General features: G+C 26.9%; 7 protein-coding genes across 8 annotated transcripts; 4 read left to right on the top strand and 3 right to left on the bottom strand.

The window, feature by feature from the left end:
• Nucleotides 1-167: 167 nt before the first annotated feature.
• LOC122528672 (NFU1 iron-sulfur cluster scaffold homolog, mitochondrial-like) lies at nucleotides 168-1,934 on the top strand. Its single transcript, XM_043654037.1, has 4 exons — nucleotides 168-492; nucleotides 563-987; nucleotides 1,265-1,368; nucleotides 1,642-1,934. Exons 1-4 carry the CDS (start codon nucleotides 416-418, stop codon nucleotides 1,861-1,863), a joined length of 828 nt encoding a protein of 275 aa, XP_043509972.1. The 5' UTR covers nucleotides 168-415; the 3' UTR covers nucleotides 1,864-1,934.
• LOC122528666 (guanine nucleotide-binding protein subunit beta-like protein) lies at nucleotides 1,851-3,864 on the bottom strand. The gene is made up of 5 exons (XM_043654030.1): nucleotides 3,641-3,864; nucleotides 3,229-3,437; nucleotides 2,735-2,941; nucleotides 2,445-2,555; nucleotides 1,851-2,286 (listed from the first exon to the last, which is right to left on the bottom strand). The coding sequence occupies exons 1-5, from the start codon at nucleotides 3,747-3,749 to the stop codon at nucleotides 1,969-1,971; spliced, it is 954 nt and encodes a 317-aa protein (XP_043509965.1). The 5' UTR covers nucleotides 3,750-3,864; the 3' UTR covers nucleotides 1,851-1,968.
• Nucleotides 3,865-4,234: 370 nt separating this feature from the next.
• On the top strand, nucleotides 4,235-5,953 carry LOC122528670 (39S ribosomal protein L15, mitochondrial). The gene is made up of 5 exons (XM_043654034.1): nucleotides 4,235-4,449; nucleotides 4,715-4,869; nucleotides 5,009-5,174; nucleotides 5,261-5,420; nucleotides 5,500-5,953. Exons 1-5 carry the CDS (start codon nucleotides 4,348-4,350, stop codon nucleotides 5,799-5,801), a joined length of 885 nt encoding a protein of 294 aa, XP_043509969.1. The 5' UTR covers nucleotides 4,235-4,347; the 3' UTR covers nucleotides 5,802-5,953.
• Nucleotides 5,954-6,050: 97 nt separating this feature from the next.
• LOC122528667 (graves disease carrier protein homolog) lies at nucleotides 6,051-8,563 on the top strand. Its single transcript, XM_043654031.1, has 7 exons — nucleotides 6,051-6,286; nucleotides 6,554-6,646; nucleotides 6,722-6,855; nucleotides 7,221-7,406; nucleotides 7,770-7,926; nucleotides 8,038-8,179; nucleotides 8,278-8,563. Exons 1-7 carry the CDS (start codon nucleotides 6,223-6,225, stop codon nucleotides 8,450-8,452), a joined length of 951 nt encoding a protein of 316 aa, XP_043509966.1. The 5' UTR covers nucleotides 6,051-6,222; the 3' UTR covers nucleotides 8,453-8,563.
• Nucleotides 8,564-9,912: 1,349 nt separating this feature from the next.
• LOC122528668 (serine/threonine-protein phosphatase 2A catalytic subunit alpha isoform) lies at nucleotides 9,913-15,247 on the bottom strand. Its single transcript, XM_043654032.1, has 6 exons — nucleotides 14,957-15,247; nucleotides 13,260-13,469; nucleotides 12,833-13,096; nucleotides 12,585-12,757; nucleotides 12,303-12,410; nucleotides 9,913-12,196 (listed from the first exon to the last, which is right to left on the bottom strand). The coding sequence occupies exons 1-6, from the start codon at nucleotides 15,056-15,058 to the stop codon at nucleotides 12,124-12,126; spliced, it is 930 nt and encodes a 309-aa protein (XP_043509967.1). The 5' UTR covers nucleotides 15,059-15,247; the 3' UTR covers nucleotides 9,913-12,123.
• A 1,622-nt stretch (nucleotides 15,248-16,869) lies between these two features.
• On the bottom strand, nucleotides 16,870-19,189 carry LOC122528665 (protein phosphatase 1 regulatory subunit 7-like). Its single transcript, XM_043654028.1, has 5 exons — nucleotides 18,965-19,189; nucleotides 18,778-18,878; nucleotides 18,482-18,678; nucleotides 17,889-18,360; nucleotides 16,870-17,818 (listed from the first exon to the last, which is right to left on the bottom strand). Exons 1-5 carry the CDS (start codon nucleotides 18,975-18,977, stop codon nucleotides 17,645-17,647), a joined length of 957 nt encoding a protein of 318 aa, XP_043509963.1. The 5' UTR covers nucleotides 18,978-19,189; the 3' UTR covers nucleotides 16,870-17,644.
• Nucleotides 19,190-19,854: 665 nt separating this feature from the next.
• Nucleotides 19,855-24,485, top strand: LOC122528671 (TATA box-binding protein-like 1). 2 transcript variants are annotated; one of them, XM_043654036.1, is made up of 6 exons: nucleotides 19,855-20,003; nucleotides 20,970-21,263; nucleotides 21,683-21,933; nucleotides 22,073-22,167; nucleotides 22,489-22,713; nucleotides 22,801-24,485. In XM_043654036.1, exons 2-6 carry the CDS (start codon nucleotides 20,979-20,981, stop codon nucleotides 22,815-22,817), a joined length of 873 nt encoding a protein of 290 aa, XP_043509971.1. In that variant the 5' UTR covers nucleotides 19,855-20,003; nucleotides 20,970-20,978; the 3' UTR covers nucleotides 22,818-24,485. The 2 variants fall into 2 exon arrangements, with proteins under 2 accessions (XP_043509971.1, XP_043509970.1); XM_043654035.1 differs by having other exon boundaries at nucleotides 22,489-24,485.
• The last annotated feature ends 2,846 nt before the right edge of the window (nucleotides 24,486-27,331 follow it).

The raw sequence follows: 27,331 nt of genomic DNA, 5'->3' as shown, positions 1-27,331 counted from the left end.
TGTGTAACTTATTTAGCTAAAGAAAATTATTGCACATAACTACATATAACTACTTATAATTTAAGTTAATACAATGAATATGTACAATTAATCGATTATGTGAAATACATAAAATTAAATAAATATTTATTAATTTGTTTATACCTTTACATCGTATTTGTTATTGAGTTTATATAACCTCAAAATATCAGAAGACGTGGTTGTCATTTAAAAACTGTATATATATATTAATAAAATTTTGTCAATCGTTAACGTCATATCCGTTAATATGTGCAGTAACATAAAATGCAATTCCGTAAACAAAAATAATCTGTATATTAATATATAAAAGCAAGTACGTAATTAAGAAGCAGCAGTACAAACTAACCACAAATCTGTATAATGATAACAATGAAAAGCAATTAACGAAATAACAATGGATAAAATATTAAGAAGCACATTACGTATTAATCAACGATTATTGCGTGGATATTCAACCTATCAATATTTGAAGTGAGTTAATAAACTTTAATCTCGATTTGTAAAAACATGAATGTTGCATTATTTATTATTAATATTGCAGAATTCTTAAGGATCATGCTACGTGTGTATATATGAACAACAATAATCACATAACAAGGAGGTCAACTCTGTTTTTCACTAAGAAATCGTTTAATATTGTACAAAAACGTACAATGTTCATACAGACGCAAGATACACCAAATCCTAATAGTTTAAAATTTTTACCTGGAGTCAAGGTATTAGAACCAGGCCAGACTAAAGACTTTCCTAATGCTACGGATGCATATTGTTCACCACTTGCAAAAATGTTATTTCGCATTGACGGTGTAAAGTCTGTATTTTTTGGTCCAGACTTTATTACAATAACAAAAGCAGACGAAGATGTTGAATGGAAATTACTGAAACCAGAAATATTTGCCGTTATAATGGATTTTTTTGCAACTGGTTTACCCACATTAACTGATGAACAGCCAGCAACAGACACTCGTAAGATTCTTTTCTGTTTTTCAATTTTCACACAGAATCATTTTTACATACATACATGAATCACCCAAAAATCATTCAGCAATCATCAATAGATTTGTAATTTATATTCTGTGTAACAATATTTATGTTTAGAACTATAAGAAAGTTATATTATTAAAATAGTATAGAAGGATAAGAAAGTATGTATAAGAAAAATAGTTATAGAAGTACAAGAAAATTATTATTATGATATAAATTATTATATGTATATTTGTATATTTTTTTTTGTTTGTTGTAGAAATTAGCGAAGATGATAGCGAAATAGTACAAATGATTAAAGAATTACTAGATACTCGAATACGACCAACAGTACAGGAGGACGGAGGTGACATTGTATTTATGGTATGTAATGTCTAAATTAAAATATATCGTATACATAGAGTAATAAATTATATGCAAATTTGAGAATCGTGGCTAACGATTAATTTAAACTAACAATTTAATTTTAACTCGTACGTTAAAACAAGTGTCTTGTATTCTAAATTTTTATCTTAGCTGATTCTAAATCTTCAGTTAATGGTAGCATAAACGTGTGATAAGTTGCTCTAGATTCCTTTTTAAATTCCGTTTAAATTATTGTGAAGATAATAACATTTTCAATACGTACGCGTATAGGGCTTTGAAGAAGGAATAGTGAAATTGAAGATGCAGGGTTCCTGTACAAGTTGTCCAAGTTCTGTGATCACTTTAAAGAACGGAGTTCAAAATATGATGCAATTTTACATCCCAGAAGTACTTGGAGTAGTGCAAGTAGAAGATGAAACTGATCAAATCGCAAAAAAGGAATTTGAAAAGTTTGAAGAAAAGATTAAAAATTCTAAAACTAGTGAAAAATAGGCTTTTAATCGTTAATCGTATATAAAAGTATTGTACATGTACAAATAAATTAAACACTTATTTCTTCTTTTTTTCCTGTTTTTATTATATTCCAGTCTAAAATCCTTAACGGCTAGTTACAGAAACTTGCCAGACACGAATGGTGTTATCTGAGTAACCGGCAAAAAGCGTTTGCCCATCAGTAGACCATGCTAAAGATAGACAATGAGGTGGTTCTGCTTTACTTGTCGCAGACACTACTTCTGGCTTCAATTCTTCAACCATTTCTTTGGTTTCAAGGTCCCATATTTTGATCCAGGGTCCAAATGCAGCACAAAGCCAGTAACGATTAGGACTGAAGCATAACGCCGTAATAATGTCGTTGTGGTCTAACGTGTGGAGATGTTTTCCATCATTTAAATCCCACAACATAGCCTTGCAATCCTGTAAACAAGAGAACACATTTCTTGATCAAAAGAATTTCCAAAGTTTGAAGGATTTTGCAATCGTACTGGTTTTAAAACTACTACTAACAAATAGTTTGTTAATGATGAATGTAACGGACGACTATTAAATAAATAACATATTTTTCTGATACATACTTTACCACCAGAAGCACAAAGCGATCCATCAGGAGAGACAGTAACTGTATTAAGATACCCAGTATGTCCACTATGATTGATTTTCAATCTGCAGTTTGTTAGATTCCATACCTACAAGACCATTTTATAACTTGCAAAAAATAAAATGACTAATAAGATAAAAACAGTTTATGACTTGAGAGATCAGTCCCATATCCGCTTACACTCACAGATATCATGTTTAATAAAAATGTATACATCATGTTAGATTACGCTAAAAGAAATGTTAATATTTTGTATGGCTAGCATACCTTGACTAATTTATCCCAACCAGCAGAAACAATAATGGGATTGGAATGATTTGGAGAAAAACGTACACAGCTGACCCAGTCCGTGTGCCCATCATCTTGAATGGTATACTTGCACTCGGCCAATGTATTCCACAATTTAATCGTCTTATCTCGAGAACCAGAAACAATTTGACGATTGTCCACGGAAAAGGCGACACTTAAAACATCCTATCAACACAATAATATAACTTGGGCGATTGATTACTTGCAAAAGTATTAAGTTCATGCATCAGACATAATCAATACTTACAATACTCTATATTTAATTCCCCACCTCTTCTATTTATTAAATAGAAAAAAAAATATATAAAAAAAAGCTTCAGTATATTTCCCGGAGACTCGCATAGTTACGTTCTTCTGCCAAGTGGCATTCAATAAAAAAAAAATTGAAAAAAAAAAGCTTCCGTATATCTCGTGAGGAGAGACGACCATAGATCAGAAGGAAAATTTCACACCTTGGTATGATCTTCAAAACGTCGTGTAGTACGACCTGCGGCCAAGTCCCAAAGCCGAAGAGTTTTGTCCCACGAACCAGACAGTGCATAATTACCATCTGACGAAAGCACTACATCGCTAATAAAATGAGAGTGGCCGTACAAGCGTTTCTGCGGAATACCATAATTGGCTTCGTCACGTGTCAACTTCCACACAATTAAAGTTTTATCTACAAACAAAATGTATAAACTCTTATGCATATTGTGCACGCTTTGTGTTGAATTACCTCTTCCTCTGGAGGAATTTACAGAACAGAAATGAATGAAGCATTTTGAAAGTGTTTTCCAGCAGTATGTAAATACAAGCAATGTATAGAGAAATACAGAAATAAAAAATAGTAAAGACCGCGTAGACCGCTACATGACTACTTACCACGTGAAGAAGACAATATCATATCTGGATATTTCGGATTTGTCGCAATTTGGGTGACCCATCCATTGTGCCCTCTAAGTGTCCCTCTCAACTGAAGAGTTTCGGTCATTTTTTAATTATTTTAAAGTAGTCTAAGTTATGGATTGAAACAGATTCCTATCCACGTCCCTCATCCAACGAAGCGTCGAACGAAAAGAACAGCTATGTACTTGGCTACTTCTCTCTTCCAATGTATACGTTGTCACAGTTTATACGTTCCATAGATGTGCAACTCACATACCTAAAATATAAATGTAGAACTATGCTCAATATATGTATATATGTCGATCAATTTAAAAACGATGTTAAACATGTATTTCAACATACTTGATAAATTATATTCTTAATGTATATTTGCTGAGATACATATACATACATATATTTAAATATAATATTAACATAATTTAAAATATTCATACGACTAAATATATGACTATATGCCATGATAAAAATAATATATGCCATAATAAATTGACTGCACAATGTTACTTATTAATAATGCAAAACTTTAATATGTATTCGTTCTACATGAAAACTGGCCTTCTGATATTGAGGTTATATTGTTATCCTCAAAGTATGAGGAAGTTGGAAATAAATAAGCAGTTACGGATTTAATAGATATAAAAAAGAAGATATATAAAACTTTGAAAAAAATAAAAAGAATAAAAATGGCCGGTAAACAAGGAAAAGATTTAGCATTGTCTATGTTACGAACATTACCCAGAGTAGCTTTAAATAATATTCGAAATAATCCTGGTGCAAATAAGCCTGTTAGTATTATTCTGATGTTACATATTTATACTCCAATATGTTTGAAACTAGACTTTGTATGAATGTCTGAATGAAAAATATAGCATTTTCAAAAACAATATTGTTAAACTTTCACTACTTAGTTTAGTTTCGTATAAGATTTTAATCTGTCACATTGTTTGAATCAAACAATAATTTTAAATTAAATTACATTGTGTGTAATATTACAATTTTCTATAAATATATAACAGTTTCATTTTGTAAAGAAATATGTTTTTTGAATAGTCAAAACGTGGTCGAGGTCAACATGGTGGAGATAAACACGGAGCTGGCAATAAAGGATCTGGTCAAAGACAAAATTTCATGCGAACTGGATATGAAACTGGAAACAACCCGTTTTATCTTAGATTTAGTTATGAACCATACTATAAAGGACATCAGTAAGTTGTTTAATTTCTATCTAAATTTAATACATAAACTAAGCCAAATTACAAGTTAAAAATAAGATATGCATTTGCTATTGTAAATCACCAAAAGATAAAACAAGGCAGGTATCATTTTGTTTTATGTATGTTGTAGTTTAAGAAGAGAATATCCTCCTTTATCTTTACAACAACTGCAAATGTTTATTGATACAAATAGACTAGAGCCATCTAAACCTATTGACCTTGTATCTATAGTCAACACAGGATTATATGACTTTAAAGTAGAATGGAAACATGCGGGTGTTCATCTTACGGATGAGGTTGTATTCAAATTTGTATTTTTGTACAGCGATATTAAATGATCAAGTCTTTTCTGAAATTTTGAAGTTTTAAATTCATGTTTCAGGGAGTTGATAACTTCAAGGCAAAAGTTAATATAGAAGTTCAATGGGCCAGTGAGCCTGTAATTGCAGCAATTGAGAAAAATGGTGGTACTATTACTACTGCTTACTACGATATTCATTGTTTGCATGTGATAAAGGACGTTGATAGATTTTTTACTACCGGTAAATTTTTAGAGCCTATTAAAATTAAAAAGATCGATAAGATTGATAATGTTACATTTAAAACATGTTTACTATTTAGGGGCGCCAATACCACGCAGACTTTTACCTCCATCAGATTGTCTAGAATATTACATGAGCGCAGAAACAAGAGGATATTTAGCAAATCCTGAAGAAATTTCTCGCGAACGTTTGGTTTTATCTCAGAAGTATGGCTATGAATTGCCAAAAATTGAAGATAATCCCAATAATGAAATGCTTACTCAGCGTAAAGATCCTAGACAATTGTTTTACGGTCTTGAACCTGGTTGGGTTGTAAGTCTGAAAGATAAAGCGATTCTTAAACCTAAGGCTGATTATCTTAAGGAATTTTATTCCAGTTGAAGCGTGCTTTTGTAGAACACTAATGGCTAAGTAAATAACTTGCAAAACTGAACAAGCTAATGCTTCTATTGTAGAATTTCTGGTAAATAAATTAATATTAAGAGTAAACATTTCTTTATATATTTCGAATAATAGATAAATAACTCTAAATATCTTATAATCTTTTTAATTACAAGGAAATATGTATCATGTATGTAAATGTAAAATATGTAAATATAAAAAGAACATAACCTAAATATGTAATACTTGTGATATATCAATAAAAAAAAAAAAAAAAAAGTAAGAACTAAAAGACCCGTTATCAAGCTAGAGAGTGGTAAGGTTGCAGTGGAGTTGAATCGGCAGTCTTTCGTGACAGGTGCTTTAACCTACTTCTCTTAATATAATATTTACATCTTGAGTCGAAACAATTAAAAAAAAAATGGCATTTTGCATTGAATCTGAGAAAGATTATGCATTTTTGTTAAAAAGTTTAATTGCCGGTGGTAAGTTGAATATATTTTTTGATATAATGCATTTTTACTCAATTATTGTTCGTTCAAAACGAAATGTTACATGAATAATTTATCATCAGCTTTCACTAGTGATGGTTATTATTAACTTTAGAATAATATTTATTACTATCGTTAAGAAAACGTAGCAGTATTGTTTCGAAGAATTGTTGCTGTATTGCTATATAAATTGTTTAATAATAAATAAACAATTAATCTAGTAACTAAACAAATAAATTATCAATAGTAAGCATTTCACAGGAGTAGCTGGAATGTGTTCAAAAACAACAGTGGCACCATTAGACAGGATAAAAATATTATTACAAGCACATAATAAACATTATAAACATTTGGGTAAGAAATGCAACTTTGTGAAAGACAGTGTTTAAAAGTGATACAGTCAAAGTGTTAACTTATTATTTTATATAGGAGTTCTTTCTGGATTGAAAGAAATTATTCAACGTGAACGATTTACTGCTCTTTACAAAGGAAATTATGCCCAAATGATTAGAATTTTTCCATACGCTGCAACACAATTTACTACATTTGAATTTTGCAAGAAGGTAATTATCAGTTCATTCGTAATTTTTGCATTAAAACAATTAAAAAAATAATATTAATTTGTTCTGGGTAAAGTGGTTCCACAAAGCGAAGTAACTGTTATTAATATAATGACATGCTCATGATTTAAAGGTGAGCTTTTACAATTTAGATTCACTGTTGGATTTATGTATATAATATGCAGAAATGCATATACACAGAAACACATATGTAAATGTGTTTGTAAAAATATTTAATAATTTATTTATAGAAATATAAAATAGGCATACAGTTTCAATGAGGGGAAATAGATAAATATTTTTTAAAATAGTCAAATACATGGACTAGATTGTAACTAAATTATCATTTTTTTTTTTTTTTTTAATAGTATTTAGGTGGTTTATTTAAAACGCATACTCATATAGATAAGTTTGTGGCTGGATCTGCAGCTGGGGTTACTGCAGTTACATTAACATATCCACTTGATGTAATTAGAGCAAGACTTGCTTTTCAAGTTGCTGGAGAACATCTTTATGTAGGGATTGTACATGCGGGTACCACAATTTTTAAAAATGTAAGTTACATTAGATTATCATAGAATGAATAAAATTTATTTATAAATAGATTCTATTGAAAGATTAGTAATATATATTACTAATATTAGTAATATATATTAATAGATCATTGTAATATATATTAATACATTTTTTGTTAAAAAAGATTAAAATAACTAATTTACATTTGAAATTACTTAATGTTAATATATAAATTTTTTGTTAAAATGCACGAGATAATGCACAACATAAATCAGCAGTCTGCATTAGTTAAAAGTAGATAGTTATTTTTTTTATATATGTTAATAAATATTATATGAGTTGAAAGTCGATTTATATTTATAAATGAAAATAATATAATATCATATCATTGAATATTTCAGGAAGGTGGCATTCGAGCATTGTACAGAGGATTTTGGCCAACTATTATTGGCATGATTCCATATGCAGGATTTTCATTTTATTCATTTGAGAAACTTAAATATTTTTGCATGAAGTATGCACCAAATTATTTCTGTAAAAAATGTGATAGAAACACTGGTATGATCATCTTCAAATTTTTATAGATTTATTAAAATAAAATTTAATTTTAATACTAATATAAATTAATATCTATTAATAAATTGAAATAAAATGTTAATATAACCACAGGTGGCTTAGTTTTAACGATACCTGCAAGATTATTGTGTGGAGGTATTGCTGGTGCTGTTGCTCAAAGTTTTTCTTACCCATTAGATGTTACCAGAAGACGTATGCAATTAGGTATGATGAATCATAATACTCATAAATGCAAGTAAGTATACCAACTTTTCAATTCAAATAAAAAAGATCTGTACGTTAATAATTTATGTAATATTTAATAATTATTACATAAAATTAATTTATTTTTAGTTCTAGTATGTTACAGACTATAAAAATGATATATAAAGAAAATGGTATCGTAAAAGGTCTATATCGTGGAATGAGTGTTAATTATTTACGAGCTATTCCTATGGTATCAGTTAGTTTTACAACATACGAGATCATGAAACAATTACTACATTTAGACACGGGACTAAAATTTTAATTTATTTAATCAGAATATATATATATATTTGTAATCTAGTTCTTATATTTCAATGTACTATTAATAATATGTAATACTTTCTACAGTCACTTAAACATGAATATTTTTGATGATTTTTATATTATAAGGGAGGTAATTCATTTAATTTAATTTGTTATCTTTGCACAATAAATTTATGCAATATTATGAATATATAAAATATTGTGGTTCTGCGAATCTTTACCATCAAGTTTTATTCCTGTTAATACAAAATTGAAATTGATTTCTAATGTTGTAGTGATACCGATTTCTGATATTGCGACGATTTTAATGAGACGGACAAACAATTGTATTTATATTATTTGATAATGTATTGCATATGCAAAATTAGAGAAAATTCTAATAACACTACTTGTTATTAGAAATTATTATTTGAAAATGTTATTTAAAAATTATTCAAGACCAAAGATTGTGATATAATAGGATATTTTTATTCATAGTAGTTACTATTATTATTAGATTATTAATGCAAAGAATATGTATAATGATAATTAAAACAAAGAAATTGTAATTTCAGTTTTATAAATAAATTATTTTTTTGATTACTACTTTCAATTTAAGTCCTATAATCTTAATTACCAACGAGTAAAGAATAAATTTAAAAAAAATTATAATTTTGGTTAATTAGTAATATATATACAAATACAAGATGTTCCCAAACTTTAATTCTAAAACAATACAATACATTCAAAAAATTAAACTGATTAAAAAAGTTGCTACATCACAAGTTCCTATTAATGACAAAATTAATTTCAAGTGAATAATAAGTAACAATGATCATATGTATTAATAATTGGAATTTACAGAATTATGTATTATTGTATAATTTTGTTCAGATAAAGAAAGTATAAAGAATAACAAAAATATTAGAAAACTACTAAAAGTTTTCTGTGACAAGATTTTTATAAAACTTTCTCTTAAATGAAAAATTTTCTCAAAACAGTATGTACTATATAATTTTGTTTATTTATTTTTTTAAACAGTCTATCAATTTAGTACTAATTTCAGAATATCCCTTAGACTTCAATATCTCATTACTACCATATATTTGAATATTTTTAGTCATTTTCAACAAAACTTTGGGGTAAATAAATTCTTTGTTAGTAAATTATGCTTCATAATAAATAATTTAGCTCACTGATAGTTTAATTTGAAATGTTTATTTTTCAATTAATTGCTTCGTAATAAATGTTTATTTTTGTACATATACTTAAAGTATCACTAGGATTATATAATTTATAAATATGACTTTAATCATAAAAATTTATCTATTTACTTAAGAAACTTATTTTTAAAGTCTTTATATGTTAAAATACACATGAATAATTATTTATTAGTCTTTAAGACTAATAATTAGTCTTATTTGTATCATATGTCTTGCATTACATTAGTTCAATGTGTAAAAATGATGTAAGACTCTCTAAATATGATAACATTTCTTTATTTTTCTTGCTTTCGTTTATAATGAGACGATATAATATTAATTGAAGGCATATTGTTTACCTTGCTTCAGCAAGCTAATTTAAAATTTGTAACTTAATATTTTTTAAGATACATAAAACCGGAGGCGTATGCTGAAAGTTAAAAACCAAGTGCACACACATAAGTCATGATTGTTTAAAGTATTTTTTTACGTTTTATACAAAACATTGCAAAAGATATTATTGTAAAAGATATTTCAAATTGATTATATACAATATAGTGATGTATAACAATTATATACATTTATAAAACTGATTTTATCCTGAATTTATGTACATGATAAATAAGTTTAAAGCATTTTGAGTTTTAATTTCAATTTATGTATGTGCATTGGTGATCGATCAAACAGCTTTCAATAAAAGCATATTCTTTTTTTTTTTTTGGCTTAATTTAATTATTTTATGAAAATTTCCATGTAAGTACATAAAATATTGACATTCAATGTCAAAATCAAAGTGAAACAGAAAATAACTAGACATATGATTTTGAAATGTTGAATTTTTAAAAATTAATATATAATGTACGAGTTTATGATATTGAAATTTATGCCTTATACGAAATATTTAAAAAAGAGAATAAATAGAACTAATACAAAATTAACTATACAAGCTCCAAGATCTATTATTGATTTTACTAAAAAACATATTTTTAATTAACTCAATCTGTTTCGCTTGTTATAATATCATAATTTTCTTTTCTCTCTATATAGGAAATTTTATTTTTATTTCTTTTATAACTCAAAAACTATGTGTAATATATAATATATAAAACAAAAATGAGAAAATGCTTAGTCCTGCATCATGCAGAAAATGTTGCTGTATCCACAATATGGTTTCAATATGGTTTCTGTGCTATTTTCTTTTACATTTACAGTCTTAGTAAATTGCTATAGTGTGCATCTATACATTTTTCATTTTTTTTTTCATTTTATTGTTACTACTGTATCGTTTCATTATGCATATGTTCGAATTACATGTTAATTCTATGAAATTATGTATTCTGTGAATACGTTCAATGCTCATGTATACAATGCTTGTGTATTGACGAGTATGAATGATTTGACACAACACATTAAATTCATTAAACTTGCATTACACATGTTTATTTACCAGAAGCATTTTATACCTATTAATTAGTAAAAAAGTTGTCGATAGGTTCCCAAGCAATTAACTTTCAATTTAATGATTGTGACTGTATGAATTCATTCAGTATAAAGTGTGTGTTTCACTTAAGAAGTCTTGATAGGATTGATGCAAAAGTGATTTTTTAATTCTCAAATCACGTATCTTAATAAACCATAAACACATAAGGTGACGGATGACATTTATATTTGATATTAATATTTAAAAATTTGAGATTTAAAAAAGAATAAACATGACTAAACGTGCACTAAATTATTTTTTTTAAGATAATTATAAAAATAAAATTTACAAAAATTACGTTTTGAGGATTAAAACACTAAAGAATTTATTGAATTGTTCATATGGCACAACGTGTATATACCAAATTCACTGTTGCACCAACCCTTTATATATTTCCCTCAAGTGGAACATTTCATGCTCCATTCACACTAATAATTATGTGACACTCTCTTAAATATAAACTATTATCATTTTGATACATTTTTTGAAATCTTAAACAACATTATTTCTATTCAGTACGCGCAATAAACAATTTTGCTTGTACAAACAGTTTTTTATAAAGTAATATTTGTTCAAGGTCTCAAAATAATACCATGCACAGTTTTTTATTCGTACTATTTCTTATATTCATTTCTTTTGTTTCGTTTCTTGATAATAAAAAATACAAGCAATACAATAAAAGTTGTAGAATTCAATGCGGTATATGAATTTTAATTGGTACGTGTGTACATTATTGTTTGTTTTTTTCTATTTGCATATATTTAATGTTGTGTCTACATGTATGGTGTGGGACACACGCAAAATACTCGGTTGTGTGTGCCATCTTTCAACAAGACACCACAAACAGTCATGATATAATACTTGAGACTATAATGTAATGTGTAAGGATAGCTGCTAACCTCACACTTTATTGATGTTCTATCATAAATTATATTCAGTGGCATTGCTATGAAGCCTGAAACATTTTTATACCCCTACCTTAATAGATAATTTAGGGGATTTGATACTTTACAAGAAATAATCTGGTGTCCGCCTAGTAACGTGCGGCTCACCACGCCTTGGAGCTGGATCAAATTGAAGGCTGTAAAAATGAAAAACAAAACATTAGATGTAACTGAATAAGTGAAAATAATTCATACATTCTTTTTCACTTATGACACTATTTAGTATAAAATTATTATATTTACAATGAATATTTTAAAGCATCATCTAATTCCATAATTGCAGCTTGATTTCCACAACGATAGCAGTAATTGGGAGCTGAGAATATAGTTACAACGTTGCGATCGTGACACCTGTAATAATAAATAAATAAATAAATAAATAAATAAATAAATAAATAAATAAATATATATATATATGAGATAAAAAAAGAATTTTGCAATATTACAATATTTATAAAACAACACAAAATATTTATCAAACAATGTACATGTTAAATCATAAGTAAACAATTTGAATAAATATACCAATTGTAACCCTCCATAACTAGCTGATGTGCTCGCGATACTAATGTCAGACCATTAGAATGATTAAAAGTTTCTGAAATATCTTGTCCAAAAGTATATCCTGCACCACGAGGAGAAATACCCCACCCTCCTCTATCATCTGGATCTGACCACAAAAGATCACACATCGGTCCCTAAAACAATATGATATTTTATCTATTCCTTTTTTTTAAATTTGGACAATTATAAAGACAATTATAAATGCTTACCTCGTGTGGTACTTCTTGAAGACGGTCTAGAGCACGTATATGATCTAAAGTATCAATCGAAGGTGATAAACCACCATGTAAACAAAATATTTGACCATCAACCAGAGCAGTTAATGGTAAATAGTCAAATAGGTCCGTGAAGAATTTCCATACATTAGCGTTGCCATATTTACGTAAACATTCATCGTAAAATCCATATACCTGTGTGATTTGCCTTGATTCATGATTACCTCTTAAAATAGTTATTCTTTCTCTATATCTGACCTATTAAAATATGATATTTATTTTATGACTATATACAGATACTTATATTTTTATATCTTATTTATTCATTTATAATATTTTTTAAAAGTATAGTATAGTACTTTTTAATATATAGCATTATATATTTTTTAATATATATAGTATTTTTTAAAAGAGATTGTACCTTGAGTGCAACAAGCAAGGTAACAGTTTCAACAGAATAATAGCCACGGTCTACATAGTCACCCATAAAAAGATAATTTGTATCTGGAGACTTGCCTCCTATTCTGAACAATTCCATTAAATCATGGAATTGTCCATGTACATCTCCACACACTGTTACAGGGCATTTTACTTCTTGTACATTAGATTCTTTAGCTAAAATTTCTTTTGCCTATAAAAGTACATCAACTTCTATATTATTTATTATTACTATTTAAAAACATTGAAACAATATAAAAATACACTGCTTAATTTTAATTGTTCTTAAATGTATATTGTAATTGTATATTAAATAACTTAATAACTAAATTACAAATATTTATGCAATTTCATGATTCAAATATTTTAATGAGGCCTGTACTTTTAATATTCTTTATATTTTATCACATCATAGTATTATATAAATTTTTATATATTTAAATTTTCCACAAATACACAAACAATAAGAAATCATAAAAGAAAGCATTGCGATTGCAAAGATATTGCATTTTCATTAAGGAAATCATTTCTATATTATGTATGACTGTCAAGTGTTTTAGCATTTAAAATAAATTAATCATAACAAAATTGAAAATATTTTGTAACAAACAAAATTCGTAAACAAAAAAAGAAAGTCTTGTTTCACTTACTAAACATAATAATGACTAGTAATAATGATAATTTTAAATAATATTTTTTGCATTTTTGCATATTGCAGAAAGTTCTGCAACCTAGCAATGATAGTAATTAACACAATTTGTATTAAAAAATGGTAGAAACATTTCAAAAACAGTATTGAGAGTATAATAAATTAGATAATTGCATTACAAATTAAATAATAACAGAGTAAATGTACAATTGCTTTTTCTCCTCATTCAAATGTAAAAGCATTTATTTATTTATAGAAACAAATAACGCAAATTTCTGCTTTGAGCATTCGAATGTTGATAATAATTTGCAACAGATGTAAAATATATTTTCTTATTTACATATATATATATACACACACATATATATTGTTGCATTTTAAATACCAATTCTTATGAAAATTTTCGTGCACAATGATTAAATATTTGTTAAGAATCATTTGTATGCGTACGTTACATATTAACATCGAAGAGGAATACAATCGAACAAAATAATTTCGATGTAACATTACAGGTGTTTAATTCGTACGTCGAATTCTACAAATTAAAACGATGCATTTTTACATGCTACGAGTAATCTCATTTGGGAAATAAAAATAGAATCGTCGGTTGGATCCGATAAACTTGCTAGAGTTGAACAAGTTGCAAGGTGCAGATAAGTTCGAATAGCAATGAACACACTGATTTTTTTGCAGCGTCTGACCGTAAATCTTTGTTGAATATTCGTCAAAGCTGAATTTGTCGAAATCGCGAAATGCAAAGTATCGATAGTACTTTTTCTGTTCATAAAGTACGTTCAAACGTATCGTAATGTAATGAGTAATGACACGTCAAATTATGCTCGGTGATTATCAGCAAAATAACGAACGAACGAACGAACGAACGAACGTGAAACATCATGATAAAATTATTTGCAAGGCAAACAAGAAATACTTCGATAAGGAAAATATACCGAAGAAGCCAACGTGGTGATGGTGGTGATGATTTTTTAACGGATAAAAAAATGAAAAAAAAAAAAAAATTACGTATGTACCTTTTCACACAGAGATTTTACTTGGCTTTCTGTTAGTTGTTGGCAGTTATTTAATTGTTCTATCCACTGGTCGAGTTCCTTCAACGATGCCTTCTCCTCCATCGTACAAATCTACGCGTGAAGTTTACGGACGGTCCGCGCACTTAGCACATATAGTAAAAGTAAAGCAGGTCTGTTCTGTAAACTAAATCATTCGGTTTTACTGGAAAAGCTTCTTAACACAAATATCTCGATCCAGCACACACTCACAAAATGGCCGATTGCGAGTACTGACGGTGACGTCACACTCAATTCATGCGTGCTTCACCAGTTATAACCTGAATTATCACGCTGGCCAATCATTTTCCGCGGTTATCCCGTCTTGACCAATCAACTGTTAACTTTACTTTTGTCGCACGTACGTTATCGTATACACTGTGCGACTATGACTGCATCGTTTTAACGACAATGATTACGTTTCTATTGGAGATGTCGGAGTTTTCCAGTGACGTGTAATCTTTACTAGAGATAAGCTCTTTCTTTTTTTTTAATCTTTACAAAAAAAAAAAAGAAAGATATTTTAATACAAAACAAGACGATAGTTTCATAGTTCTTCAGGGGATTCCATTTTTCATTTTTGATTCCATCATGTGTCCAACTGTCTTCGCAAAGATTACGTTTGTTTCGTTACCATGCCCGTTGAATTCAATCGAAGTAATGAAAAATTGTCATATTTATGTAATGGTAGTTCCTAAAATGCATAGATCGTATCACTTTGAACTTGGCTACGGATTGAAATAATAGGATCAAGTTGATTAGTTTTGGAACGTATGTATGCGTGCTATCGGTTCGATTTTTCCATCTTAAATGACACAATCAATTGTTTCAGTTTTTAGGTTCTCTGTCTGAATATATCTTAATCATTAAATGATGAAATAGAACGAATGATTTTTTTTTTAAGAGAAAATATTTCAGCTGAATTATTTAACTTGGATGTTCGAGATTTTCGATAAATATATCGAATTATAATTAAATCTATATCGAATTTATATCGAATTATGTTATAATTAAATTATATATATCAGATTTATATCGAATTATATTTGCGACTAATATTAAAACGTTCGTTCAATGTTGCGATGATTACTTTGAGATAAAAATGTAATAGTTGATACCCTATCAGTAGAAATCGTCTTAATTTATATATTTATGTTCAAATGTTTAGTTTGAATTTCGTTGATAAAAATATTCGATGTCTTCCACGATGTTCATGTTCGATCTCGATATAAATTTTGTATATAATTAAATATCATCATTCAAAATTCGTTAAATTTAAAAGATCGTAATTTTTAAAGAGCGTTTCGACTTACCGAGTAAATCTTTATATATGCACTTCTCCTAGAACGAATGAAAAATGATCTTCCCGTCGAGAAAGAAAGAAAATCGAGCGTTTAATTTTACAAAGCCAATCGAAGACGTTCATAAATTAATCCTCTTGAATAGCTTTGTAAATAAAAATTTGCTCAATTTACGTACGCTGGAACAACAACGCCGCGTAACGGTTGTATGAGTTATATTTTAAATATCAATACTGGTACAGCAATATTTAAGTTATTTTGCTTTTATTATTATTGTTACTTATAATTACTCAAATATGTATTTAAATACACAATGAATAATAATATCTCCCTTTTTTTTTGTATTTAGACTATAATCAAGATATCACTGTACATTTACATTATTTCAAGATACAATTTCTGAAAATTAGTTGAAAATTTTTTTTTGTATTTTTAATGTATGTATATGATTACAAACTTCTTTTTAGCATAAAACCACTTCATTACAAATATGTCCAATTCATAAATTAATGACAATCAAGGCAATCAACAGATAGAGTAATATAATTTGTGAATGTAAGGCACTTAACAAATACATACTTATATACTCTCCATATATTTCACATGTATATATAAATAAGCATAAAATTACAGTACAAGATGTATATGTAAGATAAAAGAGTGTATGTTGCACATCAATTGAATGAAAATGTAATTTAGTTGCTTATGTTGTAAATATTCTGCAGAAGTTATGTACTTTACAGTGACACTGACTGATAAAGTAGATAATTGAGTGTTCTGTTGTGAATATTACAAATAGAATACTGTTGTATTTGATTTAAAAATAATTTAATTTTAATGTATTTGTAGAATTACTATCCAGTAATTCCTTCTATTGCTTATGTTGCTATTCTCATACAAAACATGTTCAGTGCCATTCAAGTTTTACAATTAGAAAATTACTGTATATAAAAAGATATAAAATGTTTCCAATACTTTTAAAATATTAACAATAACTAAATAAATTATTGCATCTAAGTAGATAAAATGAAAAAAGCAATCCATGCTGTACAATTATACAAAGATATAAAGGAGACAGGTTTACATTATTTAATCATTGAAAACTTATATTTCGAAAGATGAAAATATTGATCAATTTCAATTTTTTAACAACGATATTAATACGATTATTAGTAAAATGTAAAACATAAAAAAAAGGAATGCATTTCTAATTAAAAAGCCATAATTATTTCAAACCTTTCGTTGCTAGGATTGTAGATACATAATTAATACTAAAAAGAGATAAGCAACAATATCAATAGGTATAATTTAAAGAATTATAAAAAAAATCTACTTTACAGAATGATGTTATCTATCTGCAAAGTGTCGCGTCTAATTGTACAAGCCATGGCAACAATAATTTAATTTTTCTTCTATAATTTGGATCTTTGGCAATAGGATTATGCTCTAAATACACAGTTTGTAATTTCTTATTAACTGTTAGATTTTCTACAGTTGTCCATTCCTCAATTTCATTGTTGTTTATCTAAAAAAACATATCAAATATCAAAAAGTATCTACATATATATATATATAACTCCTAATAATATTCTTACCCAAAACTCTTCCAAGTCTTCAAGATGTTCAATGTTTTCAATCTTTTTTATTTTATTATTCGCCAGATCAAAAGTTGTTAATTTCGGTAAGCTTGATAATCCTTCAATGCATGTTATTCCATTTTCAGATAGATACAATTGATCTAGGTTTTTCAACTCTTCTAGATTCTCTATTTTTGTAATGCGATTACTTTGAAGACTTAATAACTGAAGATTTTGTAAACAGGCCAGGTTTTCAATTTTTGTTACTTTATTTTTACCAAGGAACAAGCTTGTTAGATTTTCAAGTCCTTCGAGATTAACTATTTCCCTTATTTTGTTGTCACCTAATTCGAGACTCGTAAGATTTTTTAAATGCGACAAGTTCTCGATGCATTGAATCTTATTTGACGACAGGTATAACTTCTGCAAATTCAGCAAGTTGTCCAATCCTTGTATCTTTTTGATACGGTTAAAAGATAAATCTAAAAGCCTGAAAATATAATAATCTTGCATGAAAATTTGCTCGTATTCAAGAGGCGTGAGGTATTATTTCGATCCATTTATTACGAGAAAAGCATTTTATTTTACTTATATGAAATATAATAACATACTCCAAGTTTATAAGAGCATCTAAGTTTTCTATATCGACAATCTGATTATCTCTTAATTCTAGCTCGACCAAGGTTACAAGTGTGTCGAGATTCTCAATTTTCTTTATTAGATTCCATGTAAAACATAATCTATGTATTTTCCTCAATGGTTCCAAATTTTCTAATTTTGTTAATCTTGAATGATTGAAATCTAATTCCTGAAACATTAACGAAAGTATAAACATACAGGAATCGTACTGTAAGCTTTCTAACTGTTATTAACGAAGTTAGCAGTGAAAGAACAATTAAAAACGAACTTCACTATCAGGATCTATGATAAGGATCTTCTCCGCTTCTTCATTCTCGTCATTCTCATTCTCACCGTCGATTTCGGCTGAACCTTCGCTTTTATTATCCTCTAAAAACACAATAATATTTTTATCAATAACCATGGTCATTGATTGGTTTTACTGACGATTCTGCTGCAATAAACAATTGTTATACCATTGTTTGCCATTATTCAAGATGTAATTATTAACTTCTGCGGTCTAATTAATTTGTTTAGTTTAAAACTGCGTGCACGATTAATTACGCTGCTTCATAAAGGTCCAGCATCAAATACAAATCAAACTATTATAACATTAAATCGAATGATTTGAAATCGTATAAGCTTTACACTATAATAGGTTCCACACCATCAAATACAGTTGTGTGTTATATCACGTAAATGATAATTATATCTTACGCACAAAAGTTTTGGTCTGTTCATAATTCTTACACGTTTTCCAATGATTAGTGATAATTTGATTCGTGACTGTTTCAATCGATTTATTTAAATAAAATCGCAAGGGTACTAATAACAATAAGCTGAAATCGTTTTTATTTAATTTTTTCTTGTAATTTATGGCTTTTTGAGAACAGTAATTTCAAATTACCGTAAAAATGTTATGAAACATTTCCAATAAAGAAGCAATAAAGGGTGCTCGTTTTTGAAAATCTATTTACACATTTCGCAGATTGCAAAGCTGTCAGGAGCAATCCATTTGTATTAAAAATCTTCAGATATCAAATCATGCAAAAATATTTTGGATAAAAAATAAGAAAACTTAAGAAAGAGAATGAAAGAGCTTAGAGAACACTCGTGTCTGAATTCTAGAAAGAAATCTAGGGGAACATCAAGTAACTACAGAAACATCAAAGTAAATTTAATATCTTCATTTCGATAGGAATACTAATATTCATTTAAATATCGACATCGACTGGAACGTAATAAATATAAATTTATATAAAATACAATAGTTGGTCCGAAATGGAGAAAAAAAATATATATATATATGAGACAGTACAGGGCCGTATTTTATTAATGAGTATTCCCTTTTATGTATCATTATCGCGTCCGTGACTTTGATCAGTAGCTAGTCTAGTGAAGATGGCCGAAAACAATGGCAGTGGTCATTGAGTTAACTTTGCGTTCCCCTGGTACTTGTCAACAAAGAAGTTATCTTTAATTAAAAAGTAACTGAACCACATAACATAGTCACACGTAAGTCCGATTTCCATTTCTAGTTCCTCGTTTCTTCTGAAATTTTAACCTTTTTTCGTTTAGCACCATGATTGTCTAACTTGCTACGAGGAATAGCAATTGTGCTTTTCGTCTTTTCTTACTGTCACCTCGTCTAATGCGGTGGAAATCCTTCCTGAGATTTTCATCGGAAAATCCTTCGAGAATTTTCATTACACATTCACGCGTTTTTGCGAACATTTTATCTTTTAAACGTTTACGCATTTACACGTTTCATTCGCAGTACTTTTAAAACTGTCCCGCAGGAATCTCCATTCAACTTCCTTCGGAAGTTGATTATCTTTTTCAATGAAAATTGATACATCCTTTATAGAACGTATCTCCACTCTTATCATATATCGTTTCGGTGAAGTAGTATCAGTAATATACGATTTTACATTGTATTGTTTTATTTATTTTTAAGGAAAAAAACTTGCAGCTTTATTTTATAATTTATATTTGTTTATTTCGTGCTTTTTATATGTTCGAACATATAATATGAATGATAAATTGCTGAACAATGAAAAATTTTTAAAATTCAAAATTACAGATCTAAGATTTAAATTTAAAATTGAGAAGTATTTTAATTTATACAATACTTGATGAAATTATAATGATTTAATATTTATTAAATTTTCTTATAATTAATAATATAATGGCAATATTTTATTGACTAATTGATAATTGTTTTTTAATTTTTTAATAGTATGAGATATTTTAAATATTTTACTTTTCAATACTTGGATTAAAGAAAACTAGTTTCCATAAAAAAATGAGATCTTTATCTATCAAAAATTATTTCCTAAATTGTGCAATGAAACATTATGCGAAATAACAAATATAGTGAAGTAATAAATGTAATATTTTATCTACATAGACTAAAGCAAAAATGTAATATTTTAACTATATAGAATAAAGCAAAAATTAGTATCGTTTTATCTATTTTAGGTATATATTATGGCAACTGCTATTCAAAAGAATGGCATGAAACCTTTAACAAACACGTCAATAAACCATGTAGAGGATGTAAAGAATTTAGATAATACTGACATATGTAAAGAGAAAGATGAAAGAATATTTGATGGACAAATCCAACCTTACATGGAGTCCCATGAACAAGAACCTCGTGAATTGGATATCGTTATCAATAATGTAGTTTGCAGTTTCAGTGTTAGATGTCATTTAAATTTACGAGAAATTGCACTAAATGGATCTAATGTGGAATATAGAAGAGAAAATGGGGTATGCAGTGTTATTTTAAAGCAGTATGGTTTTTTAATTTGCAGTAAATCAAATATAAATTCATATGTAATACATTTAATTAAGATGTAAGCTTAATATATTTTTAATTCCTGTTTAATGTTTGTATATACATGAAAAAATTTAAATTATTATACTTTAATTTAATAAGATATATATTATTCAATAAAATTATCAGATCAAGAATATTAATAATTAAAATAATAAAAATAAGTGCAGTGTCAATGAGAATAAAGATACAAAGTTGTTTATTAGAAATACTTCATATTAAATAATTAATTATAATTAATTTTATTAAAAAGGCACAATCCTTATTATTGTAATATAGGTTTTAAGTTTTTAATGGTTTTAAATAGTAATTTATATTTATAAAGAATGATTTTGGTATATTTTATGCGTAGATGATAACTATGAAATTAAGGAGACCATATACTACTGCTTCTATATGGTCTTCTGGTAAAGTAACATGTACTGGTGCAACTAGTGAAGGCCAAGCAAAAATCGCAGCTCGCCGCTTTGCACGTTCACTTCAGAAATTGGGATTTAAAGTACGATTTAATAATTATAGAGTAGTCAATGTATTAGGTACATGCTGTATGCCATTTGCAATCAAGATAACATCATTCTCATCGTGTCATAAAGAAAATGCAGAGTAAGTATATTTATGTATATGTTAAGACATAAAAAATGTATATAGCTTATTTATTTATTGTAGCTTATTTCATAGAAATATGTGAAAGATCTTGTGTATTATTTTCATTCAAAAATATTTATGTATCTATTTTATTTAGTTATGAACCAGAATTACATCCTGGTGTCACATATAAACTAAAAGAACCAAAAGCTACATTAAAAATATTTTCTACTGGAAGCGTTACTGTAACAGGTTTGTTTTGTTAATGCAGTAAAATTTATCTTAATTCGTATTTTCTGCTTTCACGAATACAATACCTTGTCAATACAATGTCGCTTATGCAATACTGTGAATGAAATATTTAAAATATTTTTTAGAAAGTTTTTTAGAAACAGTTGTGAGACATGGATGAATGACATTCAATTACAAACAATTGAACGCATTCGTAGCTTGATGTAGACATTGTGTTGAGATATTTTGTTCATGAAAGTTAAAATAAAGAATATAGGAAAATATATTTTTATTTATTTTATTTTTTAATCATTGCGTTCATTGAATACATGGAAATTGCAGCTCCCAATGTTGCTGCTGTTCAAGCTGCGATTGAATATATTTATCCACTAGTCTACGAATTTCGTAAAGAAAGAACAGCAGAGGATGAACTTGCCTTAACAACAAAGAAGCGTAGAATGAGGTTAAGTAAAAGAAGTCGTGATGAGTTCCTACATGATCCAGATTATATATATGATACCATGTTCACTGACGAGGAGGAAGAAGAAGAGGAAGAAGAGGAAGAGGGTGAGAGTGATGCCAGCTGGGACTGAGCTATTTATTTTGTTCCTCTGTTAATTGTGACACTGTTATACTTACATCTTGTTTTTAAAGGAAAAGAAAAAAAGTAAATACATACTACATTGTGTACAAAAGTGTTATCTAAAGAGTGAAGTGAAACATTCAATTTCCTTTAGTGAAAGGACAATGTGTAAGTGCTAAAGACAAATATGAACATGCAAGTGCTTTAATTATGATTAAACTAATATTGAATCAATTGAACTGAATTTCATCGTTAAAATAATATCATAATTTCTTTCATTAATGATATATTCATTTTTATATATACTGACATAAATACATTCATATATGTATATGAAAATATATGTATACATATATACATACATGTATCTATGTACGTATAAATAGATATGAAAACAATGTATGCATATTCATTGTGTTTAGGAAACAATATCTCAACATTTGTCCGATGTTCTACATCTTTTCCTCTCATTCTTGTTTTTCTGATAAAATTTGCTATAGCTAACTAATTAAGAATAATTCTGAAAAGAACTTGTTCGTAATCATGTTCTTTTGTAATTTAAATATTGAATCATTTATTTAGTTTTTTATTATGTAATGATAGATTATGTACTGAATTTTTGTTACTGATGAAAAATGTGTACATTTTTGCTGTCTTTTATTTTACTTCTTTCTACTTATAGATATAATCTACTTTTGCTTAATTAACATACTGTGCCAAAGATGGATGTCTAAAATTTAAGATAAAGTAATCAAAGAACATCTAAGAAATTAAGAATTTTGTTTATCACAATTTACTTTTCTGCAATGATATATTATATTATGTATGAGGGTATTTCTGAAAAATTCTTTATAGTAAATAACAGAGAGTTGTATATGACAAATCTTTTCGTTTCATTTCGAAAATATGTTAACAAAAATACACTGCTAAATAAGCTAAAAAAGTTATGAATCAAGAAAAATTTATTTAAATGTCTCTTTTGTTAAATATGAAATATAAATCTAAATGACTGGCTGTTTTAGCAGCTGCAATAATAAATGTAAAATGGTTATCATTTTTATCTATTAAGCATATAAAATTTACATAGGCCTGATTGCAGTGTTCTAGGATTTGACTTTATTATTTCTATTTGTATCATTTGTACAGATCAGTTTCAAGCTCGAATATTTAAAATAACTTGTCAGTTAAATCTCTCATTTTTATTTATATACTTGAAAAAATTAAACATAAACTGTTAATATTAGGGAATTGCTTAATTTTATTTAATCATAACAAAAATTTAAAGAATAGAATACTAACATATTGCTTATTATTTGTAATATCAATTATCCATATAAGATCTTATTTATTTATTTATCACTTGCAGTATCCTTACGACAATAAGTGCATTTGAATTATGTCATCATCATCTAATTCATATATCATAGTTTGAGGAGCAATAAACATTATGTTTGCACATTACGAAGAATATTCAACAGTTCAAATATAATATATTTTAAATACAAGAAGCTTGACTGACACAAAGTTATTTTTAAGTTCTATTTGATAATAAAAATTCGGAGTATATAACATACAGATTTTGTATAAGTGTATAGTGTAATTTAAAGAAAACAAAAGCATTCTTTGACTACCTGTTTATTGTTTAAAAGCAGTAGTGTGGGCTTTAAATAAGACGTATTGTAAATAAATCATGTTATTTAGATATGCTGATATGCAATCAGTTGTATACTTTCTGAATATTACGAAACAAAATGTACATCTTGTTACATACATTCTTAATAATCCTTTTTCATATCATAAGTATGCATGAATGAAAAAAATATTGGCAATGCTTTTCAATACTATTATAATGAATATCAATCTGTACCTTGTGCCATACAAAATGCTATTCGTACACTAAGCTTAATTGAATTCTAATAATTTATCATGATTTATTAACTGTATATGAAACAAGTTCTTTTACAAAATGCTATAGTCACTGCCTTAGTATATCCTATACAAAAATTAAGAAACTGAATTTAATTAAAGCATTATATGATAGCAATGAAGCATTCTAATTTTTACATTGTTCACCAAATACATGCAATATAATCATGTGAATGAAGAATTATTATTTTAAGAATGGCAATAATGTCAGAACCATGTGTAATTTATAACTTCATTTAAATTAATGCGTACAATACTTTACATGATTCTTTTCTTTCTTTCATAAAGTTAAACAACGTACAATATATAAAAATATTATACACTTTTGTAATTATTTTAGACGCGCATTAAAATATAAGACGAAGTATTAATAATTTCAAGCGTTTTACAGGAATGTTATTTTAATCAAATTTTCAAAAATTTTTATTTAGCATTTATAAATACAGATCTTTTTCATTATAATGTAATATCATTCTTATTTGGAGTCCTTCATTTATATCCTTTGACTAACATATATTAAATAATTTTCAAATTTTTAAAAAATAAATAAAAAAATGTATTTTGAAGTTAGAATTAAAATTAAATTAAGAATCATAAAAAATAAATAGTAAAACTTCATCTTCTATGAATGATACTAACATTAAAATGATTATAAGTCCATAGGTTTAATTTATTTTAAATAAAATATATATTCTTATTTATTATAAAATTATAAAAATACAATTAATGGATATAGAATGAATATAGAATTTCTATGTTTAATCATCTAAATATAAAGGTTTCTGACATTGTTCCATAAATATTACATTGAAATTTGGAATATTAGTAATTGTTTAAGAAAATCTAACAGTAGTCATTTTAGAATTATGTAAAAAAAGAAGAAAAGATGAAAAATTTGTGTGGTATTAAATATTTATATAATCATTATATATAAATTAGTGTAACAAATTTCTCGAATGAAATATTTTGTCCTACATATATTGCATCATGAAAACTATGCATAGTGATAATATTCAAAGCAGTGAATTACATTTTCAATTATAAATATTATGATTGAGTGCAAAGTACAGATACAATATTTATATGGATTAAAAGGTAATGTAATTATGATTAGTAATCATATCATTTTCAAATAGCAAACTATTTTTTTTTTTTTTTAATATGATTGTTAATGTCATAAAGAAAATTGTTCTGTTACAATTATTATTATATTTTACATTTTTCTAAATTCTATATGTTACTAATATCTTCTAAAACATATTTAAAAAGTGTTCGTCAATGAAATTTTATTCAAATTCAACTTAATGTCAACATGGGACTGCAATGATGTAATTAATATTATATTTAATTTAAATTAGTTTTTAAATATATAACCATGCTTTATTTCAATTAAATAAATGACTGCCAATCTATTGGAGACTATAAGAGAATTACTATTTCAATATTTTCATTCAAACAAACACAACTATTTTAATGATTTTTCCAAATTCATGACAAGATATTACTTGTTATTGTACGATAAAATTTTTTAATAATAATTTAAATTTATTTGTTATGTTTATAAGAAAATATTAGATTCTGTATTCAGGTCAGTCGATTCAGTATCAAGCATTGAGAACATTACTATAAATGTTTCTATTTCTACCAATATCTTGCATATTTTTAATATCAAATATTATTTTACATTGGACGTATTATTGCCTGAACAAATTAGCTAAAATTGACATTCTGTAATTATTATAATACAAAAGCAGAAGTTTCTGTTCACTAATACCACGATAAATGTGCACTTTTACCAAAGTCTTTAAATTTAATTTACATTATTATTTTCACATTCCAAGTCTCTTGATAATGTTATTTTCTAGTCTGAAAATATATGTACACCAAAGACACTTTACAAAAGCTTATTAAGATTTAAAGTAGTATAAGTAATATAAATGTATTGCTCAAGATTGATAAAATTTAACTATACTATTCATGGTTATTGATGAAAATATATAATACCTTTTGAGATATTTGCAAATCACATTGTATGCCATCATGAGAAAAAGAAAGAATTTATTGAAAATTTTGGTAGAGGTGAACATTCTGTGTCAATTCTATGGTATAATTATAAAACATTTCTAAATATAAATGGCAAAGTATAATTTTCTACTGTAATACTTTATTAATCACTATTTTTATAAATATAAATAACTAGATGAATGAATATATATCTAGTTATTATATTGATTTCTAAATATAGTTTATTTGCACTTTACTTTGAGACGTTTGTAGTACAAATATTATGATAATAAACAAAGTTTTATAATTTTGATTTATCCAGTAAAATTAGGGATAATTTACAATATATTATTATTGTTGATAGAAGTATCAAATTCTTGATGTTACCTTGTTCTAAATTGTTGTTATTAATATGATGATGCACTATTGCATAATTGTCTCAATTTATAGCAAAGAAAATGAAAATGTAGAAAAATAAGCTAATATAGTATTTTATCAATTGAATGATAATTGTACACATCATTGATGTGTATATACTTGATATTTATAACAAATCTTTTACTTATTTAATTCAATATAATTGTTCGTATCATACATTTTCTTTATTCATTCCTCTGTATAGCACGATTATTGAATATAAACAGTTATCATTAAAAAGTATACTTTTAGGAA

This window comes from Frieseomelitta varia, unplaced genomic scaffold (assembly GCF_011392965.1).
Source record: "Frieseomelitta varia isolate USP_RPSP 00005682 unplaced genomic scaffold, Fvar_1.2 scaffold_255, whole genome shotgun sequence".
Lineage (NCBI taxonomy): Eukaryota > Metazoa > Arthropoda > Insecta > Hymenoptera > Apidae > Frieseomelitta > Frieseomelitta varia.
The sequence above is the reverse complement of the archived record's forward strand: the minus strand, read 5'-3'. Positions and strand labels throughout refer to the sequence as shown.

Coding starts and splice junctions, on each gene's coding strand:
- LOC122528672 (XM_043654037.1), top strand. CDS start 416: ATGGATAAAATATTAAGAAGCACATTACGTATTAATCAACGATTATTG. Junction 493..562: donor TCAACCTATCAATATTTGAA/GTGAGTTAATAA, acceptor TTAATATTGCAG/AATTCTTAAGGATCATGCTA. Junction 988..1,264: donor ACAGCCAGCAACAGACACTC/GTAAGATTCTTT, acceptor TGTTTGTTGTAG/AAATTAGCGAAGATGATAGC.
- LOC122528666 (XM_043654030.1), bottom strand. CDS start 3,749: ATGACCGAAACTCTTCAGTTGAGAGGGACACTTAGAGGGCACAATGGA. Junction 2,942..3,228: donor GTTTTGAAGATCATACCAAG/GTGTGAAATTTT, acceptor TTGTGTTGATAG/GATGTTTTAAGTGTCGCCTT. Junction 2,287..2,444: donor TTTGTGCTTCTGGTGGTAAA/GTATGTATCAGA, acceptor TCTTGTTTACAG/GATTGCAAGGCTATGTTGTG.
- LOC122528670 (XM_043654034.1), top strand. CDS start 4,348: ATGGCCGGTAAACAAGGAAAAGATTTAGCATTGTCTATGTTACGAACA. Junction 4,450..4,714: donor ATCCTGGTGCAAATAAGCCT/GTTAGTATTATT, acceptor TTTTTTGAATAG/TCAAAACGTGGTCGAGGTCA. Junction 4,870..5,008: donor CCATACTATAAAGGACATCA/GTAAGTTGTTTA, acceptor TGTATGTTGTAG/TTTAAGAAGAGAATATCCTC.
- LOC122528667 (XM_043654031.1), top strand. CDS start 6,223: ATGGCATTTTGCATTGAATCTGAGAAAGATTATGCATTTTTGTTAAAA. Junction 6,287..6,553: donor AAAAAGTTTAATTGCCGGTG/GTAAGTTGAATA, acceptor AGCATTTCACAG/GAGTAGCTGGAATGTGTTCA. Junction 8,180..8,277: donor CATAATACTCATAAATGCAA/GTAAGTATACCA, acceptor ATTTATTTTTAG/TTCTAGTATGTTACAGACTA.
- LOC122528668 (XM_043654032.1), bottom strand. CDS start 15,058: ATGGAGGAGAAGGCATCGTTGAAGGAACTCGACCAGTGGATAGAACAA. Junction 12,758..12,832: donor TTCAAGAAGTACCACACGAG/GTAAGCATTTAT, acceptor ATATTGTTTTAG/GGACCGATGTGTGATCTTTT. Junction 12,411..12,584: donor GTTATGGAGGGTTACAATTG/GTATATTTATTC, acceptor TTATTATTACAG/GTGTCACGATCGCAACGTTG.
- LOC122528665 (XM_043654028.1), bottom strand. Junction 18,679..18,777: donor TCATAGATCCTGATAGTGAA/GTTCGTTTTTAA, acceptor TTAATGTTTCAG/GAATTAGATTTCAATCATTC. Junction 18,361..18,481: donor GATGCTCTTATAAACTTGGA/GTATGTTATTAT, acceptor TTATATTTTCAG/GCTTTTAGATTTATCTTTTA.
- LOC122528671 (XM_043654035.1), top strand. CDS start 20,979: ATGGCAACTGCTATTCAAAAGAATGGCATGAAACCTTTAACAAACACG. Junction 21,934..22,072: donor TGTCATAAAGAAAATGCAGA/GTAAGTATATTT, acceptor TATTTTATTTAG/TTATGAACCAGAATTACATC. Junction 22,168..22,488: donor TGGAAGCGTTACTGTAACAG/GTTTGTTTTGTT, acceptor TGGAAATTGCAG/CTCCCAATGTTGCTGCTGTT.